This window comes from Elephas maximus, chromosome 4, assembly GCF_024166365.1.
Source record: "Elephas maximus indicus isolate mEleMax1 chromosome 4, mEleMax1 primary haplotype, whole genome shotgun sequence".
Taxonomy (NCBI): Eukaryota; Metazoa; Chordata; class Mammalia; order Proboscidea; family Elephantidae; genus Elephas; species Elephas maximus.
In genome coordinates this window covers 140,285,388-140,300,731 of record NC_064822.1, presented here as the reverse complement: position 1 = coordinate 140,300,731, position 15,344 = coordinate 140,285,388, and the positions used below count along the sequence as shown (strand labels likewise).

The 15,344-nt window shown below is 36.9% G+C and overlaps 1 protein-coding gene across 13 annotated transcripts in view; it reads right to left on the bottom strand.

Moving 5' to 3' along the window:
• Positions 1 to 15,344, bottom strand: part of NAV3 (neuron navigator 3) — a 937,562-nt gene that overhangs the window by 152,864 nt on the left and 769,354 nt on the right. For all 13 annotated transcript variants that reach the window (XR_007517283.1, XM_049883940.1, XM_049883939.1 and 10 more), the window contains one exon: positions 13,743 to 13,862. Coding sequence is in view for 12 of the 13 variants with exons in the window: in XM_049883940.1 (XP_049739897.1) it covers positions 13,743 to 13,862 (120 nt within the window). In the remaining variant the exon portion in view is untranslated. The remainder of the gene's footprint in view (positions 1 to 13,742; positions 13,863 to 15,344) is intronic.

The window sequence follows — 15,344 nt, the reverse complement described above, 5'->3', positions numbered from 1 at the left end:
CCCACTCCTTGGATACCCTATGGGGCAATTCTACGCTGGCCTATAGGGTGGCTATGAGTTGGAATCTACTTGATGGCAATGAGTTTATAGTGTACTATGCTTTTATATTTTCAAAAGATCATTACTAAACATACAAAAACTAGTAAAGAAAAGATGGATAGTTAAAATTTATGTCAAAAATCACCAGAATCACCTTGATGGTGACGGTTTGGTTTTCTGGTTTTATAATCACAATTAATAATCACTATAATAACTGATATATTTAGATAATAATATAATAAACAATTCAGAATGGACCTGGAAAAATATCTTTGTTACCATGATATTCAGAATTTTTCCTCATACTCAGTGAAGATCTTGGTACCTTGAGCTTTGTTTTCCTCTTCTTTATCATTCTATTATCATGTTGACTTTAATGACCATCTGGATAAATAATCTAAAGAACAGAATTCTGATCTCTATGACGTTTTTACTTTAGTAACTTAGGCTCTTGCTTGGACTTGGCCCAATCACCCAGGAAATTTCTATATCTCAAATGTTAAACGTCATATGTTAATTTTTATTTTTAGGTAAAACCCTTCTACTAGCCCGTCTCTTTTATTCCTTTCCTTGTAGTAGACATGTTCATGTTCTTCTTCCAAACATCTAGTCTTTTTAGAAATCCCTTTTCTAACAGCCTAACAGCACCCTCAGCTTCACTGACAACTCAACTCAACTTGAACCCCATAGTCAATCATTTAAACCATACTCTAACTTGAGATCAGCCCCTGGAGAAGGACATCATGCTTGGCAGAGTACAGGGTCAGCAGAAAAGAGGAATACCCTCAACTAGGTGGATTGACACAGTGGCTGTGACCATGAGCTCAAGCGTAACAATGATTGTAAAGATGGTTCAGGACCGGGCAGTATTTCATTCAGTTGTGCATAGGGTCACAATGAGTCAGAACCAACTTGATGGCACCTAACAACAACAACAACAACTAGTATGCTTTATTACTTCCAACCTGTCAATTCCGAACTCTGGAACAATGCAGTCATCTACTTTTTCAACTTCTGCACCCGAACTGCTGAGTAAGGCTATCGAAAATGCATACCGATTGGGTACTATAAATTCATTCTTTCAGATTTAAACAAGGTGATCATTAGTTAAATCAGGTAAATTGTTATTAGATAAAATGCCTAAAGCACAATTTATAAAAAAATTGATATTTGGACTCCATCAAAATTTAAAACTTGGTGCTTTATAAGATATCATTAAGAAAATGAAAAGATAAGCTATATAAAAAAAAAAAATACTGGGGAAAATATTTACAAACCATATCTGATAACTTATATCCAAGAATATTAAGCGTTCTTAGTACTGCATAATATGAAGCCAAACAACTCAAAATACACAAAAGATGTGAATAGCTACTTCACCAAAGAAGCTGTATATAATAATAATAATAAAAAAAACACACTAACAGATGAATAAATAAAATGTGATATATACATACAGTGGAATATTATTCGGCCATAAAGGGAAAGGAAGCTTTACCATATGGATGAACCTTCAAAACATCATTCTGAATGAAATAAGTCAGATACAAAAGGACAAATATTATACGACTCCACTTATATGAAATATCTGGAATAGGCAAATGCAGAGAGATCAAAGTTTATTAGTAGTTACCATTCAAAAATTAAAAGGAACCAACCACTGAAACATGGTACAACATTTAAGAACCTAAAAACATTTTGCTAAGTGAAAGCAGTAGGACAAAAAGACCACATATTACATGAATCCATTTTATTAAACGTCCAGAAAGGACAGAAAGCAGCTTAGTGTTTGCCCGGAGCTAGAGGTTGGAGTGGGGATTGACTACAAATAGGCATGAGGGATCTTTTTGGAGGTGATAAGAATGTTCTAAAACTGTATCGGCTGATGGTTGGACAATTCTGTACATTAATGAAAAATCATTGAATTGTACAATTAAAATGAGTCAATTTCATGATATATAAATTATACCTCGATAAAGCTGTTAAAATTTGGGGGGGGGGCTTCAACACTTCTCAATAATGCTTTTATTTTGTCTTAGAAATTTTTACCCATAGTCTGCTGTTATTCCAATTTTTCATAAATGTTTCAATACCCTATCCTGTATATACATTCCTCATTCTCGGCAATGACTTAGCCTCTTATTTTAGAGATAAACCAATATCTAGAATTTATAAGCTCTGGGTATTTTACCAAGTCAATTAATGCTTATGGCCCCCTTTTCTGTTTAAGGAAGACATATGTTTCCTCTAAGCTAACCTCTCTGGGCTTGTACTCTTGGTCCTATCTCTCTTCCTGAAGCCTTCCAATATCATATTTAATAATTATCACTTTTTTTGGTCTAGAAACTCACTTCCTACCCTATCGCAGCTCAAGCTCTCTCATCCTCAGAGCAAAACAGTGTATCATCAACAACTTAATTTTCATCATGTCTCTTGTGTTGGCATCTATCTGACCTTTCTCATTATCTTTACTCCTACTTTCCTGAAGGAAATCTCGGCCTAAATTGTTTCAACCACCAAACCTCCCCTTTTCTCTTCAGTTTTTTATAATCTAGCATGCTCCCTCACTACTTCAAAGAAACTAACTTTGTTAAGCTTACTAATAAGAAACTAGTTGCCAAACTGCCTATCTCCATGGGATTTGATATTGTTGCCCTTCCCTCCTCGCTCCATTTCGAAAACATCCGTTGATTCACTGATTTATCCAACTGCCCCTTCAATAGCTGCTCATTCTTATTACTCTTTAAATTTCAAGGATTCACTCTCAGTGCTTGTTTTCTCACTCTACACTATAAATACAGATGTGTTCTTAGCCTTTACAGAGTTGGTTCTCATAGTGTTTTAAAACAAAGCTCAATTAGTTTCTACCAAAATAGGCCACAGGCAGGCCTGAGGCTCGCTCCTCTGAGGGGTGTTATGGCTAGGAAACTGACCTTAGATCTGCCCTTCTTGCGTTAAAAATGCAGAAGAATGCTTGTATTATTTTTGCTGTGGTTACTTCCACCTGGTAGGTAGACTTCTCATGACTGGTGGCCTTCACAGTCTGTGTAGGTAGTATCATCATCAGCTGTATCTCTGTGGGAAGTTTAAGGGACCTAAGAAGTTTTCATGACCATATGTGAGAATGTTCACTGTCTCCTGCTTTGTAGAAGCTTCTTTGTAACTTCATAGATTATTTACCATTAAAGAAAATTTATATCTTTAACTGTATCTATTGATTTCATCCACCTCCTGTCTTCTGGTTGTCCTACTTTGGTGGCTTGTGTGTTGCTACGATGCTGAAAGCTAAGCCACTGGTATTTCAAATACTAGCAGGGTCACCCATGGTGGCCAGGTTTCAGTGGTGGTTCCAGACTAAGACAGGCTAGGAAGAAAGGCCTGATAATAAACTTCCAAAATACTTCCAAAATTACCATTGAAAACCCTATGGATTGCAACAGAATGTTGTTAACCAAAGCATAGGAAGATGAGCTCCTGAGGTTGGAAGACACTAAAAATACACAGTGGCTGCAACACTGGGCTCAAGCACACCAAAGAACGTGAAGATAGTGGAGGACTGGGTAACATTTTGTTCTGTTGAACATGGGGTCATCATGAGTTAGAGCCAATTCTATGGCAACTAATAGCAAAAAACAATTGATCTCACAGATCTGTTATGACAATTAATAATATTTAAACATTTAAGATTTCTCACAAAAATCCAGACATGACTTCACTTGAAAAACCAAATGGTTTGGCAACCTTTGGCCCTCCTTACCAAGTTTTTGCATTTCCACGAGGTAGTAGCCTCTGAGCGAGGGTAGCTACCCCCTTTATACTGCTCGTGTACAGTTCAGTTCAACATCCTTCATGTGAGCTGCTTGACCTCTTGATTTGAACTTCTTGTATTTATATTAAACACACTCACTACTTTAATTCAGTATTTATATAGTGACTGATCCTGTATCTCCAAGGACATATCCACCAGGGAGTCACACAGAAAAAACTCAAGTTCCTCTAGAAATGGTATCTCCATCTTGACTTTTACAACTGCTTCTTAACCAGTCTCCCTGCCTTTGTGTCATCCTTCCTCAGTATTCCTATCCTGTGGTGGGAGGATTGTTTTGTGATGCAATGATTATAACATGCACTCCTGATTTGAAGTACAAAAATACTAATTAAAAGTAGTAAAATAGCTCCTTATCACCTACAGGTCCAAACACTGCAGATAGCCCTCCAAACGCTTTATCCCTTGCCATCCCTACCCACAACTTCAATGCACAGGCTGAATTCCATTATTAATGGCTCCATAACCCCAGCTATTCCGCACCTCCATGCTTTCACTCCCAAAGTTCCTTTGGATTTTTCCAAGGCTGGTATATGTCAAAAGGAGCCCTGGTGGCATTGTGATCAAGATCTCGGCTGCTAACCAAAAGGTCGGCAAATCCACCAGCTGCTCCTTGGAAACCCTACAGGGCAGTTTTACTCTGTCCCATAGGGTTTCTATGAGTTGGAACCAACTCAACGGCACCTAATAACAACAACAATGTATGTCAAAAAGCCTTATGCTTTCTTTAAATTTCCGTTTAAATAATACCACTTTGTTAGCCCTTTCTTATACTCACAGACTGAAATAATTGTTTCACTTTGGTAATTCCAAGGCATTTTGTATATACATCTATATGACTTGGCCAATTTTATTATCACTTTACTTATTTTTCTTGTTGTTGTTTAAATTTTTTCTTTCTGGCCATTAAACTGAGAGACTTTTCGCATTTATTGTTTTGTTTCATTTAAACTCAAGGTGCTATTATAGTAGTAGGCACTTAGGAGAGAGCTGTATTTGTTAATCAAATGTTTGTCAATGCCAGTATAAAAGCCAGTAAAAGGATAGTCACAGGAGTTAGAAGGGCCAAAACAATACCATCTCTCAGATTTACCTTTTATATAGCCTCCCTCCCAAATTTAACTTTTATATAGCACAACACAATTGTATAATACTATGCAAATTAGGATTGGTCTCATTAAATCAGAGCTTAATGCATAAATACACATCTTTTAACTGTTTGTTATTAATTTACTGGCGAAGTATCCAGAGAGTCTCTAACATGTCTACAAAGATTATAAGTATTGGCTCATTTTTTCTAAGTCAGGTTAATAAGGAAGTGGGGTTGCATATAATTATCAGCACTGGGCTGATATGAAAAGTAAAAGGGCTGTGTCATGGATTGAATTATATCTCCCCCCTCCCCCATAAAAAAAAAATGTGTGTATCAACTTAGGCCACCATTCCCAGTATTCTGTGGTTGTCCTCCATTTTGTGATTGCAATTTTATGTTAAAAAGGATTAAGGTGAGCTCGTAACACCACCCTTACCCAGGTCACATCTCTAATCTACTGTAAAGGGAGTTTTCCTGGGGTGTGGCCTGCACCACCTTTTATATCTCGAGATAAAAAGAAAGGGAAGCAAGCAGAGAGTTGGGGACCTCATACCACCAAGAAAGCAGCACCAGGAGCAGAGCGTGTCCTTTGGACCTGGGGTCCCTGCACCTGAGAAGCTCTTCAGCCAGGGGAAGATTGGGGACAAGGACCTTCCTCCAGTGCCAACAAAGAGAGAAAGACTTCCCCTGGAGCTGACACCCTGAATTTGGACTTATATCCTACTAGACTGTGAGAGACTAAATTTCTCTTTGTTAAAGCCATCCACTTGTGGTATTTCTGTTACGGCAGTACTAGATGACTAAGACAGGCTGCTATATTTTTGATCAATAAAATGCTTAAACTACAGTTGGCCATTGAAAGAATTTCTCTTTCCTTTGGGGCCATTTTAAATCTACTGATAAGAGCAATTTAACTGCTCTCTATTGTTAATTCACATTTCAAAGGGGAACCTATAACCTTCAATATAGCAAGAAAAAACAAATCAAGTCCATTGCTACTCTAGCCAGCTCGCTACTTTGCTGTTATGTAAGTACACTTTTACTTAAAAAGCTTTTATAAAAAAACCTAATATTAAAAAAATAATAAAACTATTGATTTTTTAGGCTTTTAAGACTTCTCATCAATAAACTATTATTACAAGACTTGTCACTTACCAATTTACTAAAATGAATCAATCCACAATATGTTTCATAATACTTAAAAGAACCATTACTTAAGGAAGTTGAGAAATCACAAGGATAGGAGGTAAAAGACCTGACTCCTTGTATATTAGCTACATGATTTTGGGAAATTACTTAATATCTCTGAATTTTAATTGTTATATTCACTAACAGAGAGGGTTAGACTAAATTTGCATTTCTTAAAATGTGAAAAGAACAATTAATAATTATTATGCAGAAAAAAGACAGGGAATCAGTGATGAAAATCTTAAGGAAACTGAATTAAATAAAGTTAAGCAGGTTTTGTTTTGAACTGCAGGACTTCTCAGGACCTTTGTTAAGTTAATATACATTCTGATATGATATTCAGCATTTCTCAAATGTATCAAGTTCCAGAAAACTCACTGTAAACTTGAAATATTAAATATCATTTCGTGGGATAAGAAATATTATTTGGAATCACGAGACTATATGCCACTTGAAATAGTATGGTTAATTTTTTGATGCCTTTGAATTTTTTTAAGCTGACATTTCTGTTTCATAAACTGACATGGTTATTTCACTGATTTACATGACAGATATTTATTGAGGTCCCACGATGTGCCAAGTGCTGGAGACACAAAGGTGATTTAAGGCACTATCCTTACATTCAAGTGTTCCCTATCCTATGAGGGAAATAGACAGATAAACATAATTATAGTTGTGACCATAAAACAAACAAGTGAACTACATGCCGCAGGAGCACAGAGAAGGTATCTTTTGAAAATGAACAGAGAGGATGTTAATAAAGAATTTTTGGCATTTAAAATCTTACCTGCAATGTTGTGTGTGCTTTTATTACTAAAAAAAAAAAAAATTCCCTGACTAGCTATTATGAAGAGCCACAGAACATTGTCTGACATAGTGCTGGAAGATGAGTCCCTCAGGTTAGAAGGCACACAACATGTGACTGGGGAAGAGCTCCCTCATCAAAGCAGAGTCAACCTTAATGATGTGGATGAAGTCAAGCTTTTGGGACCATCATTTGCTGGTGGGGCACGACTCAAAATGAGAAGAAAGAGCTGCAAACATCCATGAATAATTGGAACCTGGAATGTATGAAGTATGAATCTAGGAAAATTGGGAATCATCAAAAATGAAATGGAAAGCATAAATATCAATATCCTAGGCATTAGTGAGCTGAAATGTGCTGGTATTGGTCATTTTGAATCTGACAATCATATATCACGCTTGGAATGACAACTTGAAGAGGAATGGTGCTGCGTTCATCCTCAAAAAGAACATTTCAAGATCTATACTGAAGTACGATGCTGTCAGTGATAGGATAATATCCATACATCTACAAGGAAGACCAGTTAATAAAACTATTATTCAAATTTACACACCAACCACTAAGGCCAAAGATGAAGAAGTTGACGATTTTTTTACCAACTTCTGCAGTCTGAAATTGATAGAACATGCAATCAGGATACACTGATAACTACTGCTAATTGGAATGTGAAAGTTGGAAACAAAGAAGATTGGTAGTTGGAAAATATGGCTTTGGTGATAGAAACAATGTCAGAGATTGCATGATTGCATCATTGCAAATACCTTTTTTCAACAACATAAACGGTGACTATACACATGGTCCTCACCAAATGGAATACACAGGAATCAAATTGACTACATCTGTGGAAAGAGACTATGGAAAAGCTCGATATCATTCATCAGTCAGAACAAGTCCAGGGGCCGACTGTGGATCAGACCATCAATTACTCCCATGCAAGTTCAAATTGAAACTGAAGAAAATTAGAACAAGTCCAAGAGAGACATAGTATGACCTTGAGTATATCCCACCTGAATTTAGATACCGTCTCAAGAACAGATTTGACAAGTTGAACACTAATGACCAAAGACCAGACAAGCTGTAGAATGACATCAAGGGCATCATACATGGAGAAAGCAAAAAGTCATTAAAAAGACAGGAGAGAAAGAAAATACCTAAATAGATGTGAGAAGAGACGCTGAAACTTGCTCTTGAACGTCAAGTAGCTAAAGTAAAAGGAAAAAAATGATGAAGTAAAACGCTGAACAGAAGATTTCCAAGGGCGGTTGGAGAAGACAAAGTATTATGATGACATGTACAAAGGTCTGGAGATAGAAAACCAAAAGAAAAGAACACATTCAGCATTTCTCAAGCTGAAAGAACTGAAAAAAAAAAAAATTCAAGCTTCGAGTTACAACACTGAAGGATTCTAAAGGGAAAATACTAAATGATTCAGGAATCATCAAAAGAAGATGGAAGGAATACTCAGTCTTTATACCAAAAAGAACTCGTTGACATTCAACCATTTCAGGAGGTAACATATGACCAGGAACAGACGGTACTAAAGTAGGAAGTCCAACCTGCACTGAAATCACTGGTGAAGAACAAGGCTCTAGGAATTGTCCGAACACCAGATGAGATGTTTCAGTGAACAGATCCAATGTTGGAAGTGCTCACTTGTCTATGCCAAGAAATTTGGAAGACAGCTACCTGGCCAACCAACTGGAAGAGATCCATATTTATGCCTATTCCCAAGAAAGGTGATCCAATTGAAGGTGGAAATTATTGAAAAATATCATTAATATCACATGCAAGTAAAATTTTGTTGAAGATCATTCAAAAGCGGCTGCAGCAGTATATCAACAGGGAACTGCCAGAAATTCAAGACAGATTTAGAAGAGAACGTGGAACCAGGGATATCATTGCTGATGTCAGATGGATCCTGGCTGAAAGCAGAGAATATTAGAACGATGTTTACCTGTGTTTTATTGACTATGTTAAGGTATTCGACTGTGTAGATCATAACAAATTATGGAAAACATTGTGGATAATAGAATTCCGGAACACTTAATTGTGCTCATGAGGAATCTGTACATGGATCTGTACAGGCAGTCATTTGAACAGAACACGGGGATACTGCATGCATCAAAGTCAGGAAAGGTGTGTGTCAGGGTTGTATCCTTCCACCACACCTATTTAATCCGTATGCTGAGCAAATAATCTGAGAAGCTGGACTATATGAAAAAGACCGGGGCATCAGGACTGGATGAAGACTCATTAACAACCTGCGTTATGCAGATGACACAAACTTGCTTGCTGAAAGTGAAGAGGACTTGAAGCACTTACTGAAGATCAAAGACCACAGCTTTTGATATGGATTACACCTCAACATAAAGAAAACAAAAATCCTCATAACTGGACCAATAAGCAACATCATGATAAACAGAGAAAAGATTGAGGTTGTCAAGGACCTCATTTTACTTGGATCCACAATCAACACCCAAGGAAGCAACAGTCAAGAAATCAAAAGACGCATTGCATTGGGAAAATCAGCTGCAAGAGATCTCTTTAAAGACATCACCTTGAAGACTAAGGTGCACCTGACCCGAGCCATGGTGTTTTCAGTCACCTCATATGCATGGGAAAGCTGGACAATGAATAAGGAAGATCAAAGAAGAATGGACGGCTTTGAATTGTGGTTTGTTGAAGAATATTGAATATGCCATGGACTGCCAAAAGAATGAACAAATCTGTCTTGGAAGAAGTACAACCAGAATGCTCCTCGGAAGCAAGGATGGCAAGACTGCATCTCACATACTTTGGACATATCATCAGCAGGGATCAGTCCTTGGAGAAGGATATCATGCTTGGTAAAGTGAAAAAGAGGAAGACCCTCAACAAGATGGATTGACACAGTGGCCGCAACAATGGGCTCAAGCATAGCAACAATTGTGAGGATGGTGCAGGAGTGGGCAATGTTTCTTTCTGTTTTGCATAGGGTCACTGAGTTAGAACTGACTCCACGACCTAATAACAACAGTCATTTTCTGGAGCCCTGGTGACGCAGTGGTTAAGAGCTCAGCTGCTAACCAAAAGCTCATCAGTTCAAGTCCACCAGTTGCTCCTTGGAAACCACGTGGGGCAGTTCTACTCTGTCCCTTAGGGTCACTATGAGTCAGAATTGACTCGATGGCAATGGGTTTTATCTATTTTCTGCAGGGGTGTTGTGCCTTGTAGGAATTAAGATGTCAGGATTTAAAGGTGAAAGCAAATCAGCAAAGAAGTTTATATCTCAAGGACCCCATTTTCCTTACTTTGCTGAGTAAAAATGAACAAAGAGGTATTACCTTTGTATTACCTTAAGGCTTTTCTTGCCTATCCTACTTGGATGGATATCACAGTTAAGAAAATATATGAAAAAAAAAAAAAAGAATCACATACAAGAAGGTTTTTTGAGTTACAGAGAGACTTAGACAACTTCAATATTTATGACAATGTATTTCAAACTATATAGAAATCTCTTCCTGAATAAACTATTCCTGAATAAAACTATTTTATAATCTCTTCAGACTCTTATCTATAATAAAAGGGAAACTCCTATCTCTCCTGACAGGAGGATTTGCACTCTTATCTTTTTCTTATACTTTGCACATGTTATCAGGAGGGACCAGTCCCTGGAGAAGAACATCATGCTTGGTAAAGTAGAGTGTCAGTGAGAAAGAGGAAGACCCTCAGTGCAATGGATTGACACAGTGGCTGCAACAGTGGGCTCAAACATAGCAATGGCTGTGGGGATGGCACAGGACGGGGCAGTATTTCATCCTGTAGTACCAACTCGAAGGCACCTAACAACAACAACAACATTATCTTTTGTATTCTTTCAATTAGGTAACTCTTTTAAAAACAGTTCATATGTTTCTTAAAAGCTGGATCTACTAAACAAACACAATTTATTTGAGGTGCAACACATCATTATTTGATCTAATTTAAAGATTAGTGACATTGGTATATTTTAACATTTTGCTAGTCTCTTTCCCTTCAGAAACCACAGCTGGCTGTGTCATTTTTATGTTAAATTGTCTATGTTAAAACAGTATTTATGTTTTCCTAGGCCTGCCATCTCTTTGGTTATTTTAAGATAATGATAGCACCTGGAAGACTTGTTAAAGCTCAGATTGCTGGGCCCCATCTCTGGAGTTTCTGATTCAGTAGGTCTTGGATGGAGTTAAGAGTCTGCATTTCTAAACCCTGAGAGTATGGCCCCGGACACCCTTTTAACTCAATATTGATGTCATTCTAGAGGTTCACCCTTCAGACGAAGATGAAACAGGTTCAAAAAACAAAACAAAACAAAAACACACACACACACACAAAAAAAAACAAGGCTAAACAGGCTCACCCAGGGGCAAGAATAAGAAGGCAGGAGGGGACAGGAACACTGGCAATGGGGAACCCAAGTTCAAGAAAGGGAGAATGTTGACATGTAGTGGGATTGGCAACCAATGTCACAAAACAATATGTGTATCAATTGTTTGATGAGAAACTAATTTGCTCTGTAAACCTTCTTCTAAAGTACAATAAAAAAAGAAATCTGCATTTCTGACAAGTTCTCAAATGATGCTGATGCTGTTGGTTCAGGCACCACAGCTTAGAACCAGTGCTTTTGCAGGCGCCAATTTATTAGACCCCTAGGACTTTCTGTCGACCTGAGGTTTCTTAATCTAGAGCCTGAATAGATCAGGAAGTGCTCGTTATCCCAGTCTTCTCCAAATTAAAGTTGCTTCCTAGGTTCTGTTCTCACAACCTCATTTCCTTCTTTTATTGTTTTCCACTGTAAGAATCTGTAAGTCATTAGTTTGCAAAGTAGGGATCACATTTTAGATTTCCTCCTCTCTAGTCACTGTCTCCTAGTTTTTCATGTGATCCATTCCCTCTCTTTCATAATATTCTTAAGGAGCTTTGGCTCTTTTCTTGCCTCATTTGCCTCTGTACCCAATTGGGTCCAATTGCTAGCCATAATCATTCATTTGTTCATTCAGTCCACTAACATTTGTTAAAGAATCAATATATAATAAATATGACAAAATTTTTGCACTCATGAGTTTAAATTGTGATGGGAGATAGAACACTAACATGTAAATAAATTAAAAAGTGTATTCAGGGACTGATACATACAGTGAAGGAAATAATACAAGTAATAGAGGCCCTGGTGGCACAGTGGTTAAGCATTTGTCTGCTAACCAAATGGTTGCCAGTTCAAATCCACCAGCTGCTCCTTGGAAACCCTATTTGGCAGTTCTACTCTGTCCTATAGGGTCACTATGAATCAGAATTGACTAGATGGCAATGCATTTTTTTTCATTTTAATGGGTAAGAAAGTGACTGGAAAGGAAGTATAGCTTAGCTACCCAGAGAGAGAGGGTAACATTAAGCTGAAACCAATGATGAGCTGAAGGCAATAAAGCAATGAACATGAAAACGATGTTCCAGGCAAAGAAAACACCAATTCAAAAGCTCTGAGATGGGAACGAACTTAGATTACTCAAATGGCAGAAAGAAAGAAGTCCAGTGTGTTGAAGTTAGTGAAGGAGGCATGAAAGAAAATGGTTGAAGAAGAGTTGAAGGAGGTGTGGGGTGGGCAAGAGTCCACGAGTCATTTTTAACCACATACTTCACACATTCATTAGTGAAACCCGTGGCGTCGTGGTCAAGAGCTATGATTAATCAAAAGGTCAGCAGTTTGAATTCACCAGGTGCTCCGTGGAAACCCTATACAGCAGTTCTACTCTGCCCTATAGGATTGCTGAGTTGGAATTGACTCAATGGCAATGTTTGTTTGTTTGTTTTCCATACACATAGAGTATACAGATCAGGAAACTAGGATACATACAGAATGAGAGCTGAGACCATTCCTCTGGCCACCATAAGTTAAAATATCAACAGAATTTGAGTAAGAAGAAATTTAAAGACTAATAGCAGAATTCACTGTCTAGCTTTGACATTGGTAGCATTCATATATGCTAATGAACCTACACAGCTATTATTTTGAAATATGGATACAATGAGTTTTAACCTTTGTCCTCTTCATAAATACTGAATTAAAAAGCCAAGAACCACTCTAGGTATTATTGATACATAGTAGTACTGAAAATGGGCAATCTCTTCAATAATTTCAAGATTCTGAGTGAAGAGGGGGAAAAATCAAGTCAGAAACACGTCTTACAATATTATTTTACAAAAGCAATGTTCTCCAATAGCAATGAGTCTGATACAATTGGCAAAACAATTTCCAGCAAAATAATAACTGGTATATGAACACACACACCCCTTTAAGCAATCTGAGACAATAGAGAATTAGAAACGATCCTAAAGCAAGAGTTGTATATTCTCAACAATACCCTTAAGAAAAGCATCAAGACTTTGGTACCTGATAATTTGAAATAATTTGGTATCTTTGATCATTAGCCTCCAGATAAATCTGAGGGTATCTAAGCTGAAAGGAATTTATCAAGCAGGTTCCTTTCAAGTAAGGAAAATAAGTCTAGGTTTACAATATCGGTTTTATAAATATTAAAATTTGTCACTACATAACCTGAAATTTAAAACAATATTCTCACCAACAGCACTTTTTTTTTTTCAGTATTAAAGAGCTAAAAACATTTTGCAAATGGAATCACCTTAGTTTTAAAAATATTTCCAAAATAATTATTATATTAGAACAAAAAATCCTTTTGGTTTATACTTTAAAATTCTTATGATTTCATTTTGAGCCTGTTTTATTCACTCCTCAACATCACATATTTTGGTAACATTACCTGTCTGCATCCACTGTCACATCATGAACCCCTCTTTGGATGACATCTCTGGAAGTTGCTGTGTCTGGTATTCGGTTCAGACTTCTAGTATACAGGTTGAGCCCTCCATCTGTCATGTATCTGAAAATAAAAGTCTAGTTAATCAACAGAAAATTAAATGACTTCATTTTATAATTTAATTTAACAAACTGTTCACAATTTTCAATAATTACTCAAATATGGTCTACTGGAGTTTCTTCTGTATAAATGTTCTACCAGGAAGAATTAAAATATCTTTTAAAGTTTATTTGGATATCAACCTTTATTATTGCAACAAATTCCCAGCCTACTAAAATGTTTTCTTCCCTTTTGTTATCTGTATTTTGAAAAAAGCTTATAGATAATATAACTAACAAAAATAACACCAAGATAATTTCATTTTGTAAATACCATTTGTGTAGAGTTGAAGGTCATAGGAGTAATGAAATATTACTAAACTTAATATTAAAACTTAATATTAGCTTAGCTTATTTATAAGTAAAATTTATGCCACAATTGACCACTATCCTAAATAATAACCAAGATACATTGTTTAACATGTGTCAGGAAATGTCCTAAAAAATTTACACACAATGACATAATTATATCTGCAGTGTAAAGATGAAGAAAATAAGTAAGCACCAAAAGGTTAAACGCTTGCCCAAGATCACTCAATATCCAGACTAGAGGTGAGAGATGAATCTAGGAAGCTAACTCCAGTAACAATGATCTTAACCATCATGCCATGTTGTCTGAGCTAACGCACCACACTGTCCTGCTTCCTGCCTCTGAAAACTACCTAACCTGCCATCCCCTGACCACCCCTATCACACAGGGTTGGTAGACTATGATAGTCATGTGACTATTAAGCAATTTTGCTTCCCTAGCCATGAGCCATGAGGGATTAGATCAGGGTTTTAATCTACTACCTCATGAAAGACTGATTAGGTCTTTTTCCCTTGAGAATTGGAATTAGTCTTTTCATGGGCATAAAGTTGATGATAACGGAAACAGGGGAGGTGAGGGATCTGTTTTCTACCAGGCGCAAAGATTCACAGAAAAATCTCTCAGAATATAAGATGAAGCAGAAGCACAAAGAAAAGCTAAGACAGTTGGCCATGTGGTTTTAGCTTCACAACCTGCCTTTCATTTCTAGAGGACCTCAATATTTCCTTAAAATCGTCTCATATTTATTTAAGCAAACTCAAGTTGATTTAATTTTTTGGGATAAAAAAAATTAATCAAGGTCATCAAGCCTTTAATTCCCATATTTAATTGACTCTTAACCAAGTAGTTTAAAACCAGGGTTAATGAGCAGGACTAGTTATTTACATAATTAGTAGATGTGGTAACTTACTAATTGACAGGCCTTGAACAAGTTTCATGAACTGTGCCTCAATATCCTTCTCTGAAAATAGGAAAAGTAGTATCTACTGTAGGTCAAAACCAAAAACCAAACCCAGTGCCGTCAAGTCGATTCCGACTCATAACAACCCTACAGGACAGAGTGGAACTGCCCCATAGAGTTTCCAAGGAGCACCTGGCAGATTTGAACTGCCGACCCTTTTTATGATAATTAAAGAA